The 21962-nt window shown below is 46.7% G+C and overlaps 1 protein-coding gene across 1 annotated transcript in view; it reads right to left on the bottom strand.

Moving 5' to 3' along the window:
• Positions 1-21962, bottom strand: part of DRC1 (dynein regulatory complex subunit 1) — a gene marked incomplete at both ends in the record, with an annotated part of 31657 nt that overhangs the window by 4629 nt on the left and 5066 nt on the right. Inside the window, 10 exons of the mRNA XM_084236062.1 lie at positions 351-463; positions 2646-2878; positions 3209-3343; positions 5977-6116; positions 13537-13659; positions 14195-14281; positions 15245-15382; positions 16224-16407; positions 18023-18135; positions 20239-20326. Of these exons, the coding sequence (XP_084092188.1) occupies positions 351-463; positions 2646-2878; positions 3209-3343; positions 5977-6116; positions 13537-13659; positions 14195-14281; positions 15245-15382; positions 16224-16407; positions 18023-18135; positions 20239-20326 (1354 nt within the window). The remainder of the gene's footprint in view (positions 1-350; positions 464-2645; positions 2879-3208; positions 3344-5976; positions 6117-13536; positions 13660-14194; positions 14282-15244; positions 15383-16223; positions 16408-18022; positions 18136-20238; positions 20327-21962) is intronic.

The raw sequence follows: 21962 nt of genomic DNA, 5'->3' as shown, positions 1-21962 counted from the left end.
GGGTGCACAGGATGTCGGGGTGGAGGAGCTGGGTGGCCACTCAGGGGAAGCGCCTGAGGGAAGGCTGGAGTACACCTGTGAGGGGAGCCGCCCAGCTATCTCCCTCAGCAAGAGCTGCCCTCAGGGGAAGCAGCCACCCCTCCCACAAGGGGAGTGCACTGAGGCACAACCTCTCTGTGAGCTGTCCCACCCCAGGGAGAGGGTCAGAGGGGTCCTGCCCCAGCTCTGCCCTGAGGGTGGCCCATTCCTGCCCAGTGGGGCTGGCCTGTCCTCGTGACCATCAGGCAGCAAGGGTAGGGAGCCTCGAAGCTGCCACCAGGAGCCCCTGCCACAGCCCCGGCGGGCCTCACCGACTCGTCACACAGGAGCATCAGTAGCTTTCTGGTGGTTTTCTCTGAAACTTGCTTTGGCAGGTCCAGGTAAGACTCTGCTTCTGAGACACCCTCTTCTGTCCCCTCCTCTTCTGCAGATGGGTCAGGGAGAGAAGCAAGAGAGGGAAAGAAAAAGAAGATAATTCCTGGGCCTTGTTTACTTTGAGAAAGAGCCAAACGACTTTCCCTGGGAAATCAGACCTCTGAAAAGGCCCCTGGAAGTCTCTGTATGTGGGACAAAGCCTCCTATGAGGGGGGAAAGAAAGGTTAGGGTCAGAATAAGAAACCACCTGGAGAATTCCACCATTTTCAGCCAGCCTTATCGCCTGACTTTTCCGAATTTCACCTACCTGGAAACATCACCCAAAGTCCAGCCGTGACCAGAAAGTGGGAGGAAGTTGGACTCTCGTTATTCTCATCTTAGGGCTAAATTTAGCACTCTGGCTGTGTGGCTTCTAAACCTGCTGCAGATTAGAAGCAGCCAACCAAAGGGTGGAAAGTCAATGAAAAGCTGCTCGCAGGAGGCCATCACCAACAAGAACTGGCGGCGGACAGCCAGAGCCAAGCGTTTTCTCCTAAAATTTTAAAGATGTTTACACTACAGTCCTCATCTGCCAGTAGGAATAAAAACCATTTCTCTACCAACGTTTCACTGGCTCTTCAAAAGCTAAGATGAGAGAATATCAAAAAAGATATTGGAAGGTATAAGATACCAAATTGCCAAGTGGGACTGCAAAATGGTGTCATCTCCAACAGAGCTGTGTCCAGCAAAACTGCAGACACGTTCGCTCTTCCAGCCGAGGCCTGCTTCTCAGGATCTGTGCCCACAACTCACTAGCAAACAGGACCTAAATGCGGTGACCGAACCACACAGAAACTATTCCAAGTGGCTAAAAGATGCTAACTTTTCTGTACCTCCATCATGGGGCAGGTGCGAAGAAAAAAAAGAACTGCAAAAAATGCTCAAACTATTTATAATCACTGTCAGTGGTAGGGCTGAGACGTCTTTGGTGGGAAAAACATATGAGTAATACTTGTGGAGTCAGTGAGAGGAACAGATTTCCAACTTGGAGAAAGAAAGAAACAGTTTGATAGGAGGTGAGGTGGAAACCCTGGCACCTGTTGATTAGGAATTATTAGGACGAACTCCTGATTTATTTTATCTTTAAGACATAATCCACCCTCGACTTGTCTTCTGAGTGGCGAAGCGATGAGTGCCCAACACCCAGGCTACGGATTCAAAACACCGTCCCCATGGTAGGGGTCAGGGCTCTGGGGAGAAATGGCTGTTTCCAGACTTGAAGCAGAAAAAGCTTAATGTGAGACTAGGCTATCTGGTCATTTTGGAAATCCAGGAAGCTATAAAAGACTACTGGGGTGTGTCACAGGAGCCCAGAAGCCAACACAAGGGGACATGACCAAAGACGGAATATGAGCACCGGCAAAGATAACGGCAATTAGCCAAACACACCAAGTCTGTTTCAGTGTTTAAAAAACATCATCAGGGCCTCCCTGGTGGCGCAAGGGGTTAAGACGCAACCTATGAAGCTGTCCGCAGCCACTGAAGCACGAGTTCGATCCCCAGCCAGGGAACTACCCACATGGCGCAGCAGACCTCTCCTGACTCGCCCGCTGCTCCCCTCAGCAGTGTATTTCGTCCATCTGCCTGTTCTGTTCCCCACTCTGTCTCTGGTGAATCCTCTCACCCCCCCACACCTCTGGCCTGTACCCCAGTACTTGTATGCATAAATAAATAAATCTTAAAAAAAAAACAAAAAATATCATCAGTCACCTCTGGAAAAATACTAGACACCCAAACCGCCTACTCTGAAAAGCGGTAAGTAGAAAAAGATAAGCCCTGTTTTTCCCTCTAAAACCGTATCTCAGGGTGACAAATAGCTGATGAAGGGACGGTTCTCACTTCAGAAGTGTGAAAAGAATAATAAATAAATGAAGACACAATGACAGAGTTTAGAATACCGCCATTTTGCAATCACTAATGCAAGTACTGGATCTTAGATTACGATTACCAGAGGCTGCAAAATCCAACTGAACATGAATCTGATCGAGCTTCTAGATCTAACTCTCAGTTTATAACAGTTTGAGAGGCAAAGCTGTAAGGAGGAGGCTTAGAAGCCAGGTCAACCAGCTGTGCTCTCCGGCCCTCCTACCCCTGCTGAGCTTCAGTTTCCTTATCTGTAAAGTGAAGGGGGCATCCAGGTGACCTCAGAGGGCCCTGCCAGCTCTCAGGCTCCGGGACCCTAGTCTAGTCACCTGTTTGCATCAGCACTTCCTCTAGTATCTGTGTGGCCGTCTTCTGCTGCTGCTGAGAGATGGGCCCCACATTGTTCAGGAACCAGAAATCAGGGGCTGTCCAGGGGAGCCCCAGGTGCTGGACATGGATGATCCTGTCGACATCAAAGGCTGTCTGGATCAAGCCCTTGGCCTCCTCCTCATTCATCAGCCAGATTTCCCGAAACCGCTTGTCATCAACAAGAGCAAAATGCCTGTGAAACGGAGTTAGGGAGCATGATTAACTGACCCCAGGGCCTGGCCAGGGTAGAATTGAGGCAGAGCCATGGTAAATCCTGGTCCAATCTCTGGGTCACTGACCCTTGCCTAGGAGAGACCAGAAACTGTCCCCACAAGTCTCAAGACAAGGCAGGTGACATGCAAATAAAGGGACAAGGATGACAACACAAGGGGTTCTCTAGTGCCCTGGTCTAGTCCCCCAAAGGTGGGTGACATCAAAATCTAAAGAAGACACGGCTGCTCCCAACTCCACCCACAACCTCTAGTCAAGGGCATGTGCCTCGGGGACCCGCGCCCCTAAATACCTCATGGCTCTCTGGAGCTCCTTGAACTGCATCACAAGGCGTTTATAGTCTGAGGTTAGTGACCAGTTTTCCTCCTGAAACATCTTTACCTGCTTGGCGTATTTTAATCTCAAATTGTTGAGTATATCGTGTAGGCTGGGGTGAAGAAGAAGAAAACGTTGGTCTGATGCTAAAGGTATGATGTATGCTCCTCGCACCTACTTCACTCCTCTACGACCCAGGATGAGCAGGTGGAAGGACAGAAAGTCGCCACATGTATCAAAGAGCTCTAGGTGCCATCCAGGAAAGAGGCGGGTCGGTGGTCACGGGGCGTCCAGAACGCAACACATTTAAAATGGCCCAGGTGTACAACCCGCCGAAGAGGCTCCTGCTCAAGAGAGTGTGGCTGAATCTTCCTCAGCGCCCCGCAGGTCAGTGCCCATCTCCAGGGTTAAATAGTCCCCTATTTAAATCACCCACCTCAACTTTCAAAACAAGGCAGAGAGAGAGGGGAAAATGAAAACTGCGTACCACAAGCCTATAATACATGGGTCCTCCATTCTCAAAGAGCTGATACTCTCAGCAGATCCAATCATTCATACACTCGGTCACTCATTAACTCACCAAACACAAAAAGTCTCTCTTGCACCAAAAATACATTTGAATACAAAGACAAACACAAGGATGTGCTTGAATACAAGGCATTCATCATCTAGTCAGATTAGCACAGTATGAAAAGTGGAAATATTCCAGCACAGTGTAAAAAACAAACAGATGTTTACACAGAGCACCAGGGGCATGTGCTTACCCTGCTTTCAGGGGAGGGGATTGGGCAGTTTCTGGCCCAGTGAGAGCCAGTTATCACCTGGCTGACTGCACTATGGCTCAGACATGCCACAGCTCCTGTTTCACTGGCAAGGGGAGCTCTGTGCTTGGAAACATCTATGAAATAAATTAGCAGGCACAGGGTTTTAGACCTGGACCATACTTCAGACTTTAAACTGCTGAAGAGATGTCTTATGTCAGGATCCTCTTTACATAGAAATAGAGAGGTATTTTAAGTTTAAAATTTCTAAAAACAAAAAAAAAATTTCCCTCTTAAGCATTATTCTGAAAGTCAAAAGGACCCTAAAACACACTCATCATTCATACTTTTATCCTCAATAACATGCAAAAATTATTTAACAAAGGTAGACTCAGCAAGAAGTCCTGATGGAGTTAGAGATGAAGAGGAGAGGGTGGAGGAGTGGAAACCTAGGCAGGGAGGCCAGGCTGGTTTCAGAAACAGTATGCAGGACATGATGGTGACAGTTTTACAGGTTCATTGTTTTACTCTGAAGTTTTTGATCTATTTGAACTTTACTTGAGCGTACATATAGTTCAAGGTATGTCACTGGCATAAAGAATCAAGAGTTGGTTGTAGGGCCCCCCAGTGGCACAGCGGTTGAGCGCTGGGTTGCGAAGCTGCCCGCAGCCTCTGTAGCACCGGTTCGATCCCCGGCTGCTCCCCGGCCACTGGGAGGAGGGTCCCACATGGCGCGCAGACCTCTCCTGCCGCCCGCTGCTCCCCTCAGCAGTGTACTTCGGTCCTTCTGCCTGCTCTGCTCCCCGCTCTGGCTCTGGTGAATTCTCTCACCCTCCAGCGCTTCTGACTGTACCCAGTGCTTGTATAAATAAATAAATAAATATAAATCTTTAAAAAAAAAAAAAAGAGTTGGTTGTATTTTTAGAGAGTAACATGGGAAAAGTAATCCTGTAAGATATTAAAGCATATTATAGTGACCAAATTATTAAAACAGTGTGGTATTGGCCCCTGAAATGACAAATGGAACAGAAAAGACCTAAATACAGAGAAAATTTAAGTAATAAGATTGTCATCTCTTATCAGTAAGGAGTAATACTGGGGTAATCATTTAGCCATCTGGGGAAAATTAAAGAGTTAGAGTCATACCTTGAACTATATGTGCACACTCAGATAAATTTCAAATAGATCAAAAGTTTAAGTGCCAAAAAATAAAACTATAAATGTATCTCTGGAAAACAAGGTAGAAGTCCTTTGTAAACTGAGTCAAGACCCAGAAGCCATAAAGGAGAACAGTGACAAATTCAACAACATTTAAATTTAAAACATCTGCAAAAATCCACAAGCAAGGTCAAACAGAAAACCAATTTAAGATATTTGCAATTTCTATAATAAAAGGCTAATATTTTCTAATATATAAGGAATACCTAAAAACTGATGAGAAAAAGACCAACAACCCCAATAGAAAAGGTATATTCTTATATAATATACAATATACAATTTCTATACAAGAAAATACCAAATCTTTCACACATGTATAAGACTATGCTTATTTCTTACACAAGAAAAACACAAAACAAAAATACATTAGACACTATTTCTCACTTATACTGACACAAATCCATAGCTGTAGGGAATTAGGTACTTGTGTATGTTGCTGATGCTCAGATCAACACAATCCTTAAGGAGAGCAATCTGGCCATAACTACCAAAATGACACGTGCACATGTTACTTAATTCGTAGCTAATCCAAATGTTACTAACAATGGATCAACCAGATAAATATAATGCACGTTCTATTACAAAGTAATATAAAGTACACACCCTGGTCTATGATATTTTCTGGCCAAGAATGTGTCAACTGAATCCATAAATCTGTAGTTACAATTTACAATTTATAGGAAATAGAGAGCCAGAGAAACAAGTAAATATAAACAATTCCTCTTTCAGCATAGAAGGGCCAAGAGGAAGATGTCTGCTCACGTACCGATTGAGCTTTCTCTTCTGCTGGGATTTAATCACTGTACTTTCTTCATCTCTCTTCTTCAGCACCTGAAAGTTATACTCTAACTTCTCTTGGTTTAGCTGATAAGTTGCTTTCATCTGCTGAAGCTGTTGCTCAAGAATCTGAAGTTTAAAAATATAATATTTATGCTCTTCCCTCCCCTGTTTTAACCCTTCTCCCCAACCCCTACCCCTTGCTGTAAGCCTCAGATCTATGCTTTGCCTGCAAGTTTTGTCTTTTTCCAAATCCTTTTTTTGGTTTCCCTATATTTCCCCTATAAATGAAATCATCCAATATTTTTCTTTTCCTTCCAACTTATTTCACTTGGCATAATCCCGTCCAGTTTCATCCATGTTGCCACAAATGGCATGAGGTAATCTCTTGTTGATCGCTGAGTAATATTCCACCGAGTTTATATACCACATCTTCTTGATCCATTTGTCCGTTTGGGGCATTTATGTTGTTTCCATATCTTAGCTATTACAAATAGTGCTTCAATAAGCACAAAAGTGCAGGTTTCCCTTCAAGTTAGTGTTTCTGTGACCTTTGGGTATATTCCCAGGAATAGAATTGCTGGATCAAATGGTGATGGTCACAGGTGCCTCAGTGGTGGGGGAATTATGGGTACTACACATGAGAAATCAAATACTGTACAAAGATGAACAACAATAAAATTTTTTTTAACTTTTTAATTAAAAAATAAAAATATTATACTAACTGACCATGCTTTGTGGTGCCTCAGGGTCCCTGGCAGTTCTCTCTGGAGACACATCAGAGAATTTTCAATTCTTAGAAAATCATTAGAGGCAAATTAGAAAAAACAGAAGCCATTCAGTGGCAAGCTGAGGCCTGCGGACTCGGGAGGGAGGACAGAGTTGGAGCACTCAAGCCCAGCACCCCCTGGCACTCTGCTCCAGACCTTTGGAGGTAGAAGTAAACCCCACTGACACACCATGAGCGTTAATATCACCATGGAGACTTGCAACATCCCACACTTGCCTGTCAGTCGGTGGTGCTGGAGTTTAGCAAGCTGTATTCATTTTACAGCACAGACACGCCATCCCTACTTTCTGAATTTCGACTAGCTGGATTCATTCATTTAGCAGTTATTTACTGAATGCAAAAGGCACAGCCTTGCCCTGACTAGGAGAGGGACAGATGGCCAAGTATCAGGGGATAAGGATGGGAAGGCACGGGGTGAGGGGGGTGTGTGTGCATGGGGTCCTTGAAGAGAGCACTTCCTGTGACTTGAGGGCCAGAGCAGCATCCCCAAAAAGAGGGCATCGGTATGTCTATCTGAGAGCCTGACAATCAGATGGTGTTACTCAGGGGTGGGGAGTGAGCACCAGGAGAGGCAAGAGGAGTGAGGAGCTTGGGGACAGCAATTCAAGGTGTGAGGCAGGGAGTGGTCGGGGTTCAGGTTGACAGAGCAGTAGGGCTCACAGGCCAGGACCTGAAAGCTTTGTCCTGAAGGCCATGGAGGGAGTGGGGCGATGAGTCCAGGCAGTAGAAGGAGATCACTCAGACAATGAGAAAATGAGGAAGGGGTAAGGCCCTGGGTAAGGCAAATAAGGACAGGTTTGCTCCCGCCTTTCTGGGTAGAAGCTTGGTAGAAAGGCAGGAGCAGAGAATGCAATGAAGTGTAATCAGACCTTGAGAACAGCAACATGATGCCCAACATGCAGGACTTTTCCAAGCCTCCTTCCTGTCCCCTCCACCTTGGTGACCTTGCCCAGGAGTCAAAGAGAAAGGGGCTCCAGGCAACTGGGGGAGTCCCGGCATCTATCTCGTCCCCCAGCCCCACCCCTGCCTGAGTCATCCTCCAGGAGACGGGGCTGGCGGCCAGAGAACAAAGGAAGGAGAGTCATTTCCAAGGTCCACGTGGAATCCCGGCCACCCCCACGCTCTGTCCTAGGGACGAGTCCAGAGTATTCTGTTTCATCGTCCCAGAGCTTTTTTCAATCTCTGCTATGGGACGAGTATACAGACGTCTCCTTCCTAACAGAAACCCACGTGAACTCTTCAACCTGCGGGCACAGGAAAGTCATCATGGCCACGGGGAGGGTAACTCATTGTTCCTCTCCAGGTCTCTGCGTTAGTGCAAGTTGTATTTACTCTCCCTAGTTGGTATGCATTTCCTCACAGAAAAACTTTCTGGTGGTGAAAGTAATATTTGCTCAGAAAGTACACGACGGTTATGCCACCTCCCAGAGGCAAGTTCTGCGAACATACCAGGCATGTTGCTTTCCACTGCTTGACTCCCTGAAATCACAGCCTAAAAATTCTCCACGTCAGTAAGGTTTTATGAACATGATTCCCACAGTGCTGATGTATTAGAGAATCATGTATTGTCTCTGAAATAACTGTGTGATGTATAAAACATAGTATTTCACCATTTCCCCACATTTGTACAGTTCTATGTTTTTTCAATACTATAAAAATAATGCTGGGGGCCTCCCTAGTGGCGCAAGGGGTTGAGATGCAGCCTATGGGGCTGTCCACAGCCTCTGCAGCACCAGTTTGATCCCCGAGCAGGGAGCTACCCACACGGCGCAGCAGACCTCTCCTCACTCACCCGCTGCTCCCCTCAGCAGTGGATTTCAGTCAGTCTGCCTGTTCTGTTCCCCACTCTGTCTCTGGTGAATCCTCTCAACCCCACACCTCTGGCCTGTACCCCAGCTCTTGTATGCATAAATAAGTAAAAAAAAAAAATCTTAAAAAAAATAATGCTGGGAAAAATTATATGTAAAATTGGAGGAGGGGGGCGAGTTTGTTTATTTAAAGTAGTTCTCAGAAGTGAAATTTCCAGGTCTAAGGCTCTCCACAAGCTGCTTTCCCAACAGCTTATCAAACCACCCCTAGTGTCTCACCACGTTAAACATTAGAGTTGACAAAACCTTTTGGTAAGGCTTACAAAACTCTGAACTCTGTTTACGAAACTCTAAATTGTTATTTCTCTGTGACCTGAAAGAATTTAAATCTGTGCTGATTTCATAGCCAAAAACACTGTCACTGATTGTTCTCATTTACATTTACTTCTCTGCTTGTGTTTGTGGCTGAATGTTAGCTGATTTGATTTCCTCCTGTGGAAAATGCCCGCTCTTGCTCTTTGCTAGCGTGTGAGCCTCAGGGGCCACAGTGGAGGGAGGAGCGGATGGTAGTGCCTGGGCTGACAGCCTCCACCAGGCCACAGGGCAGCTGCCTGCTCCTCGGTCTGCCCGGAGCCAGCCTCTGCTCACTGTGCCCCTCGGAGTTGTACACTTGTTACAGCGGAGTCTAGCACAGATGATACATGAGCTACACCAGCTTTTCATTGGTCTCCCACACCTTATGCTAAGGATAATTCCAGCATTGATGACTCCACTACTAACTCTATCTCAAGTTTTAGTCTCAATATAAAGCTGTCCTTGGTTGTCATATATTGACTATATATTGTTTTAGATTAAAACATTGTGACTGATTTTGTTAAAGGCTTCAACTATCCAAACATAGACTTTATGTTCCCAAGATTAATGGCAACACATAGGGCTTGGTTCTTGTCCTTCACTGTCAGAGCTGCTGCAGGTATTGCTCACACACCTTCCTGCCGTTTTCCCTGGGGGGGAGCTGCTTGTGCCAGCTGCCATCAACACCCCTGCAGAGTGGAAATTTGAAACAACCTTTCCCTCTGGCCTTCTGCTGACCCTGGAGATCCCAATGGACCTCTTTATCACCAATCTCAACCCTGGGATGGAACCCCTGGATTCCATTTTGCAGCCACAGACTAGCAATTTCCTATCTAGCCCGCACTCTAGCTTACTACCCCTTTCTACCCCATCATTTATTCTCTTATATATTACTTACATAAATTCCTCTCTCTCTCTCCTCTTTCTTCCCTTCCTTTCCCTCCTTCCTTCCTTCTCTTTTTGATTTTTTATTTTTTTAAAGAGTTTTTTTTTTTTTAAGATTTATTTATTTTTATGCAAGAGCTGGGGTACAGGCCAGAGGACCGGGAAGGTGAGAGGATTCACCAGAGACAGAGCGGGGAGCAGAACAGGCAGACAGATGAAATACACTGCTGAGGGGAGCAGCGGGGGAGCCAGGAGAGGTCTGCCGCGCCTTGTGGGAATCTCCCTGGCCGGCCGGGAATTGAACCCGCACTGCAGAGGCTGCAGACTGCTTCACGGCGTTGCACTCAACCCACTGCGCCACCAGGGAGGCCCTCTTTTTTGTTTTTTATGTAGTTTTCTTTCTGACCCAAAAGATTTTAAGTTCCTTGAGGGCAGGAACTTATGTGCTTTCCACAATGTAAGCTCATGATATTAGTCAAATAAATAACTTGTATTTAATTTTTGTGATTGATATTCTAAAGGTAACGGTCACTACCATTGAACTAAACCATTTTTACAATTTTAAATGAGCATGTAAAAGCCTGAACAAAAACAACTACTTCCTGTCCCAAGAAATCTGACTCTTGAAGCTAAATCTGCACTCCATGTTTATTTCAGCCTCATTCATAAAGCCAAGGTTTGGAAAAACCATCCAAATGTCTATCAGTGGGCAAGTGGATAAGGAAAATGCAGTGCACACATACAATGGAGTATTATCCAGACTTTTAAAAGAAAGAAATCCTATCATTTGCAACAACATGGATGAACCTAAACGACATCATGCTGAGTGAATTAAGTCAGACACAGAAAGACAAGTGCTACATGTCCTCACTTACTTGTGGAATCCGAAATAGTCAGAGCCATTGAAACAGAGGGTGGAACTGGCTACCAGGGACTGCCAGGAGTTGGGGTGGGGAAAGTGGGGAGGTGTTGATCAAAGGGTACACAGTCTCGGTTATGCAGAATGAGTAAGTTCTGGAATTTACTGAACAACACAGGACCTATGATTGACAGAGCTGTATTATATACTTAAAAATGTGCTAGGAGGGTAGATCTGATGTTAAGTGCCCTGACCACCCAAAGGAAAAAACAAAGCCAAAGAACAGCAAAAGAACATGAGGCTCCATTATGTTGCTGTTGGGACCCACGGTATGTAGTTTTGGCACAGAAAGGATCGTAGAACCAAGACAACTTCAGAAGACTCAATAGTAGCTGTTCTCAGCCCCAGGGGAATGCACACACCCACAAGCCCAACTTACAGACTTGCAGTGTTCTTAGTCTCTCATTTCCATGACATTAACATGCGAAAGACCCAGAGAGATGTTCAAGACTGGTGAGAATAATTGTAACTTAATGGGGTTTTTAATTTAACCTTATTATATAAAGGCAACAGAGGAGTAAGAACTGAAATCCTACCAAAGGCTACATGGAAAAGCTTCAGTCTCACCCGTTTTTCCAGATAGAGGCTGAAATGAATAGACCTGCCTTGAATATTGAGGTGCAACTACATTACATCTAAATGTAATTAGAGGGGCCTCCCTGGTGGCACAGGGGTTGAACCTCAGCGCTGTCAAGCTATTGCCAGCCACTGTGGCCTGAATTTGACCCCTGGCCAGGGAGCTAACCCACGTGGTACAGCAAACCTCCCTTCTTGCCCGCTGCTCCCCTCAGCAGTGTATTTCAGTAGATCCACCTGTTCTGCTCCCCACTCTGTCTCTGGCAAATCCTCTCTCCCCCTACCTCTGGCCTATACCACAGTTCTTGTATGCATAAATAAATAAAATAAAAATAAAATCTTTTAAAAAATAAAAACAAATGTAATTAGAGGTGATTTTTTAAAAACTGGAGTTGAACATCACCTGAAGCAGTGACAGTGAAGGCAAAGATAAACAGCTGGGACTACATCAAACTAAAGAGCTTCTGCACAGCAAAAGAGACAATAACCAAAACAAAGAGAAACCCCACCGACTGGGAGAACATTTTTGCACACAACACTAATGATAAAGGACTGATCACAAAAATCTACAAAGAGCTGATGAGACTCAACAAAAACAAAGAAAATAATCCAGTCAAAAATGGGCAGAAGAGCTAAAAAGAAACTTCTCCAAAGAGGAAATGCAAATGGCCAACAGGCATATGAAAAAATGTTCAACATCACTTGCAATCAGGGAAATGAAAATCAAAACTACCATGAGATACCATCTCACACCAGTGAGAATGGCACATACTAAAAAAACTAGCAACAACAAGTGTTGGCGAGGTTGTGGAGAAAAAGGAACTCTCCTGCACTGCTGGTGGGAGTGCAAACTGGTCCAACCACTATGGAGAGCTGTGTGGAGATTTCTGGACCTACTAAACATAGAGCTTCCATATGATCCAGCAATTCCACTCCTAGGTATTTACCCAAATAACACAGAAAAGTTAATTCCAAAGGGCACCTGCACCCCTATGTTTATAGTGGCACTATTTACAATAGCTAAGCTATGGAAACAAACCAAATGCCCAAAAATAGAAGACTGGATCAAGAAGATGTGGTACATATACACCATGGAATATTACTCAGCAATCAAAAAGATAAACACATGCAGTTTGCAGCAACGTGGATGGAGCTAGAAGGGATCATGCTCAGCAAAATAAGCCAGAAAGAAAAAGAAAAATACCAGATGGTCTCACTCATAGCAGGAATCTAGAAAACCTAAGTAAGGGACCAGGAAAAAGATTAATTAATACAAAGTAAAAATCAAAATCAACAAGCAACTGTAAACCAGGGGGGCAGAGGGGAGAGGAAGGATTAGGGTCAAAATAAGGGGAGGTGCAATTGCATGGGGAATATAACCAAAATGAAAATGCATACATTGTACAAAAATGAAAAAAGATGTTAGAATTATAGAAAATAAAATATTTTTAAAAATTGGTGTTGAAAAAAATTGTAGGCTTGGAAAGAACTTTAGGAAACCAGAAGGCTGCCCTCTTTCCCACCGCAGGAGTCTTGCTTCCACACTGAAGACAGACAAGTCACTCAGCCTTTGATGCTTTATAAGCTAAAAGGCTCTTCATTTGACCTTTTTTTTATATTGAATGGTTCTAATTAGCAGAAGCTTCTTTCCAATGGTGAATCAAAGTCTGCTTTACTGCAAAATCTGGCTGACAGTCTGGATGGGACTGTTTGGAGTAAGAGGAAGGATGTGGGGATGGAGCCAGAGAGAACGGGGGTGGCGCCGGGGTTCACCATTAAGTAGCTAAGCAGCTTTGCCTCTGACCTCAGCGTCCCGACAGATAAGATATGGCTGGTGGTTTCACCCTTCACATCCGTGTGAGACTTGGAGACACCGTGTGCTGAGCGCCTACGACGTGGTGACACCCCAGCTTTGGCCTCTGACCCTCCTGAGGGATATTTCCCAGCTAGACTCTCAACCTCCCAATGACTCCTCACATGTCAAGGTTTCCAGACCCCTTCAGCACTGAAACCAGCTAGCAGTTCCCCACTGGTTTATTCAAGACCTTCCTCCATGTAGATCATGTGCATGAGCTTCCGATACAGTAATTTAAAAGAAATCAGACAGTTAGCAAATATTCCTCAAACAGACTGGTGCTGGAACATTGTGGGTGGCTGCTAAGGGCGGAGAGCCCGCCGCGCCCCACCCCCGACACCCCTCTGAGGAACAAGTCGCACCTGCACGTCCTGCTCCAGCTTGATCTTGATCATGTTATACTCTTCCCAGTCCCAGATCCGCTGCTTGTTCAGCTGCTTCTCGTATTCCTCTACTTTCTTCATGCGGTTCATCACATACTCCAGCTAAGAGCACCAGAAGACAAGGGGCAAGTCAGGTCCTGCCCGGTCCTTCTGGAGGCTTGACCAGCGTGACACAGTGAACGGACTGAGACTGCGCTGACCCTGGAGGGGCTGCTGGCCCTCAGAAGCTCCTGGGACGCAAGGTTTGAACTCCCTGGCCAGGGCATGTGTTGCTTCCTGGGGTCCTCACTCCAGAAGCTCCCAGAGGATGCCCCGTTAGAACCTAAGCGTGGGCCCTGCAGGCAGATGTTTTAAATCCTTAAAACAAAAAAAATTCCACTGGATCTTGGTCCAGTTATTTCTTTGTACTTTCTGTCTCTGAAATAAAGAGACAACTCACATTCTTTAAAGGATGTGCCTTAAAACACCTTTTGGGGCAATAAATATCCATGACTGGGGTAAATACCAGGGAAAAAATCACCCCAGACTCCACAATCACCCTTCACATGCACACACACATGTACACAAGGATGCGTGTGCGCGCTTGCACACATACACACATCTCTACCCGCCCCCCCCCCCCCCGCCACCCCTTTACCTCCTTGGCATTGTGAGCCTGCAGTGCCCACTCCCATTTCTTCTTATTGCTGCTCAGGAGCTCGTGTCGTTCCATCTCAAATGCTTTCTGCACAGCAAGGAGGAAAAGGCTCTTGTGTCTTTGTGTCCGTGTGATGAAGCAGGCCACAGTATTGAACTCGTGGCAAGTCCCAGTGGCCAGCCTCACGGACAAGGTCAAAGCTAAAAGCAGACTCACCAAGTTTCATGAAACCAAATGGCAGAGGAAGGAGGTGCATGGAAACCCGTGTTATAAATCAATGCTTCACACACATTTTGAGGGGAAATGTGGCTCAGCCGCTATCGCTGGCAGGGAGCCGCCCTTGTTTGCAGCCAGGACAAACACTGGCATGGGTTTCAGCCTTGACCAGAGCTGAGGCACTGCTATGAGTGGGGTCCCCAGGAGGCAAAGGCAGCAGGGGGCACGGGAGGGCGGCCTGGGAATGCAGACCTGAGTCCCCAGTGATCCCGAGAGGAGGGCCCCTCCCTTCGGCTCTTTTCTACTCTGTCAAGGCCCATCTCAACCTCAATCCTTAAAATTTCATTCAAATTCAAAGTATTGATTCCTGAATCCTGTTTGGCTGCCCACTTTGCACCCCCCTCCTGACTACAGGAGTAAGTCACATTACCTGACTCACGTGTGGGCAAAGGCTCACACATGCCTGACGTCAGGGAGCACTAACCTCCCTCCTCCCCAGCCCTTACCCTTGCTGTTTCATTTTCTTCCAAAACACTTATCACCACTGTCAAATTATATATTTAGTAATTTACTTATCACCTGGTTGTCTCCTACAAGAACACAGGCACCACTGAGGACTTGGTTTTGCTCATGGTTGTATCCCGGGTCCCTGGTACAGTACCTGATTCACAGCTGACACTTGTTGACTATTTTTCAGATGAGTAAATAACTTACTAGTGCAGAGTCAGAAATCAAAGGCCCTAGACATCTGGGACCCTCTTTAGGCAGCGAGGACAGGCCTGGCCCCTCCCAGGGGCTCCCAAGGGCAGAAAGCAGCTCTTTTATACCCTCTACCTCAATGTAATGAAGCTCCTGTTGAAAGGTCTTCATGGCCATCTTCACTTGTTCTTCCATCCTCTCCACAAGCAGGCAGATGTCATCTGACTGCTTCTTCAAATCCTTCACATACTGGTCATCCTTTGTTTTTAACTCCTACAAAAGAGCAGGTAAAAGGCTGGTGACCAGCTGAGACAGAAACAAGAGGTGCCAGGCACATACCAGCTGGGCCCCTCTCATCAGCGCTGTAAACACTAGGAATTAACTGTACAAAGGGAAAGCTGCTTCAGAGGCAGGAAGGAAGGCCCAGGAGAAAAAGCAGAAAGTGGATGGGCCTCCCCAGTGGCACAGCGGGCTGAGCACCCTACTGTGAAGCTGTCTGCAGCCTCTGCAGTGCGGGTTTGATCCCACATAGTGCAGCAGACCTCTCCTGTTGCGCCCGCTGCTCCCCTCAGCAGTGTATTTCTGTCGTCTGCCTGTTCTGCTCCCTGCTCTGTCTCTAGTGAATCCTCTCATCCTCCGCGCCTCTGGCCTGTACCCCAGCTCTTGTACAAAAATAAATAAATCTTTAAAAAGAAAAGAAAGAAAAAAGAAAAAGCAGGGCGTGGAGCAGAGTGTGCTGCACTGGGGGCAAAGCTCTGACCAGGCTACGTGGGGTGAGCCCCCACACTAGTGCCTGCTGCAAATCCCCTGAAAGCACCCACAAAGCCTTGGGCAACCCAGCTAAACAATGAGGGTCCAGGTTCCAGCAAGAGCTCATTTCTACTGTGGACCAGATTCCAGCCCTTAAGTTGAAAACATAAAATCAGAAACACTTGCTATGAAAAGTCTTCTTACTAAGTAGCCAGAAACTCTAAAATTACTACCCAGCTTTTCCTTCTGGCCAGAAGTGTATCGCCTGCCTTGTGCAGCACTCTGAGTGAGGAAGTGAGACCTCCACCCTTCTCCCGCTCAGGAAAAGCAAACCCGTCACCCAGCAGCCACCCCAGCTCCTTGCCTGCTGCAGCTCACTGATGAGCTTGTTCTTATCTTCAATCAGCCCAGCACAGTGCACCTGCTGCACGTTGAGCATGTCCCACAGGTCCTGCGGGATCCTCTTCTTTTTGCCCTCCTCCCACTTCATAGAGATCTCATCAAATTTGTCCTGGCTGGTCTTGACTTCATTCTCCAGCTTTTCCATTCTGCAAAGAGAACGATGCCAACCAGGCCAGCTCAGCCCACATGCTGCTGCCTTTCAACAGAGCAGGCAGGTGCCCAGGGCCGGGGGCCAAGCACTGCTGCATGCACCCACCCTAGACAACCAGGCCCTGAGCCTGACAAGACACAACTGAGACCAAACAGGCGACACTGGGCAACACTCACGCACAGCTTGTCACATACTTCTGGATATGACGGTGGCACCCAGGGACAAAATGCTTGGTCACTGGAGTCACAGAGCCTGTCTTCACATCCTGACTTTGCTACTGACCCCCAATTTTAGACACAGTGCTTGACCTCCACAAGCCCTACTTTTCTCATCTGTAAAGCAGCAAAGACGACAGTCTCTAGCCCCTGGCTGACATTTGGTAACAACTGGGCCGCTCTGCTGATTGAGCTTTCCATCGCTGGGCAGCCTGAGGCCTGGGAGGATGGTGTGCGTGCAGCCTGGGTGGTGGGGGCTGGAGTGGGGGCCTGGGGGGGATTCCCGTCTGTAGGGTAAGGAAAATGTCAGGCTTTTCTGCCCTTCCGCCATCAGGAGAGATGATGGATCCTTGTCCTGAATGCATGCCTGATGGCGGGCACCTGGAATAGGGTGTGGGCATAGGTAGATGGGATTCAGCTGAGCTAAGACTGTGCTTTTAAGGGCAGCGTCACGGGGGGACGCCAGCAGCCCCAGCCAGCAGAAGCAGATCCTGAAGGAGAAGCCGAAGCAGAAGCAGAGAACGCCAGAGAGCCCAGATAGAGTAAAGACTTGCTGGGGGCTGGGAGGCCTGCCAGCCCCCCAGCCAGCACCCCTGCCTGCCATATGCCTGGTGAACCCCAATAAAAGACCTGCAAAACCACTGAGGACTCTGACTCCTCCTTTACCCGGTCTGCATGGGATCAGAAAACCTGCACTGTGTCCAGTCCGGCCCTTACACCGTCACTCCTCCAAACCTGGAGCCTTCCAGGCACGGAGCCCTGACTATCCTCTGCTCCCTGCTACATTTGCACCTCACCCTGCAGGCTTTCTGGGTGCGGTCATTCCCACTAGCGTAGACCCAGGACTGCCCAGCCCTCCTTGTGAGCCTCCACTCTGCTTCCACCACCAACCATCCTGCCCAGTCGCCCTTACTATGGCGCCGTTGCCCGCATCGTTGCCAGCATCGCCCGCAAGTCACGGGATCTCAGGCTTCGGCACCAGCTGTCTCCACCCAAACCCAGCTCCTCCATGCACCCTCCCTCACAGCCCCACTCAAATGTCACTGGGGAGTGCTCTCGTCTCTCAGGGAGAAGGAAAGCCCTGCTCACGTGTGCTTCCACAGCCCTTTCCACCTACGTGCCTGTTCACACAGGCCGTGGCTGGGTGTTTCCGTGGCTACCTCGGCTACACGGTCAACAGCCCAGCAGAGGCCTCTCTCCACCCTCCTGGGCACAGGCAGGACCTTAGCACCTCAGGCAGAGAGGAAGGAGCAGCAGCGAGGGAGGGAGGGAGGAGGGAAGGGCTCAGGAGGGGCAAGAAGAGGGTTCCCCTGGCTACTTTCCAAAGACTGAGGAGAGTTGAGGGCCCCAAAGAGGAGGGTCTGAGCCCGCGGCTTTGCTTTGGGGGTGCCTTACCTCTGTCGCTGTATGTCCTCCTCCTCCACCCGCCTGTGGATCTCCCTGATGTCTGTGGCCACCTGGATATTGGTCACCAGCTCCGTGCCACAGAGCAGCAGCTTCGTCAATTTCTGAGAACAAGTAAGAATTTACGAAGTTAGAAGACTTGGTAAAGAGTTCATAAATTTCTAAAATTGTTTACAAAGAGGCCTATCTTTACATACATCCATATAAATACATCTTTAGAAAGGCAGATAGATCTTTAAATAGAGGGAGAGATAAATTTACAACCTCATGAAGAATTTATAAACTTAGAAACATCTTGCACAGCTCTCTGCAGCTCTCCTAGCCAGCCAAACAGGAATAAAAAAAAAAAAAACACCTTAAATCTCTGAAGCACAGCTTCCCTTTAGCCTCCCTCCACTGGCACATCGCCCCTCGTGTGGCAGTTCACAGCCGAGCTGCACAGGAGATCCTGCGCTGCTTTAGTTTGTTCCCAGAATGGGGGCCAGTGGGCCAGGTGCTGGCAGGCCTTCCACAGACACCTCACCCCATCCCCCAGCAGACAGCAGACCCCAGCAACTGGCGCTGCCAGGGTCCTTTCTGAGCATCTCAGTTTTTGTTTTAGTCTGAGGGAAGGGAGGGGTGAGGGAAATAGTGGTAGTTATCCTCCAAGGTCCGTTTCCCCCCGGGCACTTGGAGTAGACCAAGATTAAACAGGAAACAAAAAGAAGTGCCATAAAAAAAAGATTGATGGGCCTCCCTGAGGCACAAGGGGTTAAGTCTCAGAGCGCTGTGAAGCTATCCACAGCCACTGCAGCACCAGTTCGATTCCTGGCCAGGGAGCTACCCACATGGCACAGCAGACCTCTCCTGGCTCACCCGCTGCTCCCCTCAGCAGTGGATTTCAGTAGATCCACCCATTCTGCTCCCTACTCTTGTCTCTGGTGAATCCTCTCACTGCCCTACCCCCTCTGGCCTATACCCCAGTTCTTCTACACACACAAAATATCTATAAATACATGAAATTAAGTAAAAAATGATTGGTAGGTGTAAGACAAAGGGCAGGGACCCCTCCTGTCCAATAATCAGGGCAGAAGTGGTAGTTAGTCCCTTGACATTGCAGATAGTGGCATGTTTAAAGTATATTTCCCCTTAATACCACGACTTTTTGTGATTTTAGTCCTAAGTGAAAGGAATCTTTAAAAGCTGCTAATGAAAACATTTTCTTTGGTTTTATTCTCGATTAAAGAGTGCTCAGGATGAACTCTATGTCAGTAGTTTCAAGATTGTGTAAGCAAAAAATATAAAAGGGATACAAAATCCCATTTATCCATAAAGATCGACTCTTTAGAAAGGTAACCTAAGTACAAATCGGGGGTGACGTGGTTCATCTACTTCCCAGGAAGCAACAGATCTGCATCACAAGTCCACGGCAGCCCCACCTACCCCCACCACAGTGGAATATTTTGTCTTTGACACCGTGCAGAACAGGCTATTCAATGATCCCCACAGCGCTCTGCTCTATAATAATATTTCACTAATTTGAATATTTGTTCTCCCAGGAAGCACACCTCAGTGTGCTAAGCTCCAGCTCAAATCCCACTCTCTCCATATAACCTCCCTGATCCAGTTTGGGAGCTTCTCTCTCAGTGCCTGCATGCTCCCTGCGCCATCCATCCAGCAAAATGTGGCTCTTTGCCACCCTGGGCCCGCTGTTGTTTTGAGCTGCTGTTTAGCCCTCCTGCACCTCCGTCCCAAGTACTTTATCAGATACTCTGGGGCTCTGTCGCGGGAGAACAATGATTTTCTTTTTAATGTTTATTGAGCATTAACTATGTGCTTCCACAGGCACACGGAGAGGCTCCCGCTCTCATTAAGCTTACAGCTCCCCAGGACACTGCACACACACACGCACACGCACACACGCACATTTGAAAGTGGCAGGGAGACTATTTGCACTTTATCCCCAGAATGGTGAATGTCATTAAAAGGATTATGAGCAGAAGTGAGACAGCATCAATGTAAGAAACAATAGCAGGAAAGCTCGTTATTCCCAGAGAGCTCAGGAGCTGGGAGAGAGTCTCATTCAGTTCTACCTAGAGACAGGAACACGGAATCTCCCAGGACATTCCATCTCTATCGGGTTTCTTCTTGTCTAAATACAAAATACAAAAACCATGACATTGACCCAGCTTGCTGGTCTTACAGAACCAACAGCGCCCCATTCCTACTAGTCTGCTTTCTTCTTTCTGTTTGTAGCTCTTGCTTTGATCTTCCTCACTCTCCTTCTTCCCATCTAAATATTCTCCAAGTGCTTCCCTGTGATGGAAAAAGGCAGAGAAATTGAAGTTACTGCTAGCGGCCAAGTGCTACATTGAAAGATTCTGTAGTAGTTTACACCATTGGCAAAAAATACATTCCATGTGGACAGATATTTAAACGTTTTTTACAAAACATTAATTAAACCCTTCTAAATAAATGCAGGAGACAGCCTGTCTTAGAATAAAAACAAGATTAGTAAAAAAGATTGAAAGATTTTACTTCCAAAAATCACAAAATTTTATCCTTGAAAGTCAAGGGATAAACTGGGAAAAGATTTTGGACAAAATTTTGCTATCTGTAAAACAGAAAAATCTCCTTTAAAATCAATAAAGAACAGGGCCTCCCTGGTGGCGCAGGGGTTAAGACACAATCTACGAAGCTATCCACAGCCACTGCAGCACGAGTTCGATCCCTGGCCGGCCAGGGAGCAACCCACATGGTGCAGCAGACCTCTCCTGACTCGCCTACTGCTCCCCTCAGCAGTGTACTTCGGTCATTCTGCCTGTTCTGTTCCCCACTCTGTCTCTGGTGAATCTTTTCACCCCCTGCACCTCTGGCCTGTACCCCAGTTCTTGTATGTATACATAAATAATCTTTAAAAAAATCAATAAAGAACAAAATATCAAACAGAACAACTGGCTAAGGGGATGAACATTTTTCAGAAGAAATACAAAAATGCCAAAGAGACATTTGGAAATATATTCAAGTTCACACAGAACCTGAGAAATGAAGCTGAAAACTCTGTGAGGTAACATCACCCTCCTATCAGAGACACAAAAAACTGGTAACAGATGTGAGTGGAGGGTGTGCATGCCCACCCTCCCATCAGTGGGAATGTGAGGTAAGAAAGGAAACCTGACAAGATATATCAACAACTTAAATGTGCCTTTCCTTTTACCCAACATTCAGGAATGTTCTACAGAAAGCTTTCACAAGTACACAAAGAAATAAGTGCAACACAGGCCTCCCTGGTGGTGCAGGGATTAAGCATAGCACTATGAAGCTATCCGCAGCCTCTGCAGCTGAGCACGTGGGGCAGCAGACCTCTCCTGCCTTACCCACTGCTCCCCTCAGCAGTGTATTTCAGTCAGTCTGCCTGGTCTGCTCCCCACTCTGTCTCTGGTGAATCCTCTCACCACCATCACCCCCTACAGCTCTGTCCTGTCCCCCTGTTCTTGTATGCGTAAACAAATAATCTCAAAAAAAAAAAAAAAGTGCAACAATGATTGCTGTAGCACTAACTATACCAGCAAGAACATGGAAACAATCTATCCAAATATTAATAGCTGCCTGTTAAATAACCAGAAGGTAGCAGTACAAGAAAATATTTTGCAACCCATGAAAAGAATAAAGTGGTATCTACTAGCGAGAAAGATGTCAAAATATTTGAGTAAAAGGAGGCAGCTGTAAAACAATATGCAAAGTAGAATATAAATTTTCTGCTAAAAATAGTCTTATCTACACACAAGGAAATTTGGGGATGGATTTATGACAAACAGGTAATAGTATTTAAGGAAACGAAACTTCATCGAGGATTGATATTCTCTACATTTTTGTTGCGCATGAATTTTACAAATAGTGTGTGTGTGTGTGTGTGTGTGTGTGTGTGTGTGTGTGAATCAGAAAATAAGAG

This window comes from Talpa europaea (assembly GCF_964194135.1).
Source record: "Talpa europaea genome assembly, chromosome: 6".
Lineage (NCBI taxonomy): Eukaryota > Metazoa > Chordata > Mammalia > Eulipotyphla > Talpidae > Talpa > Talpa europaea.
Note: the sequence above shows the minus strand (reverse complement) of the source record. Positions and strands in the feature narration are given on the sequence as shown.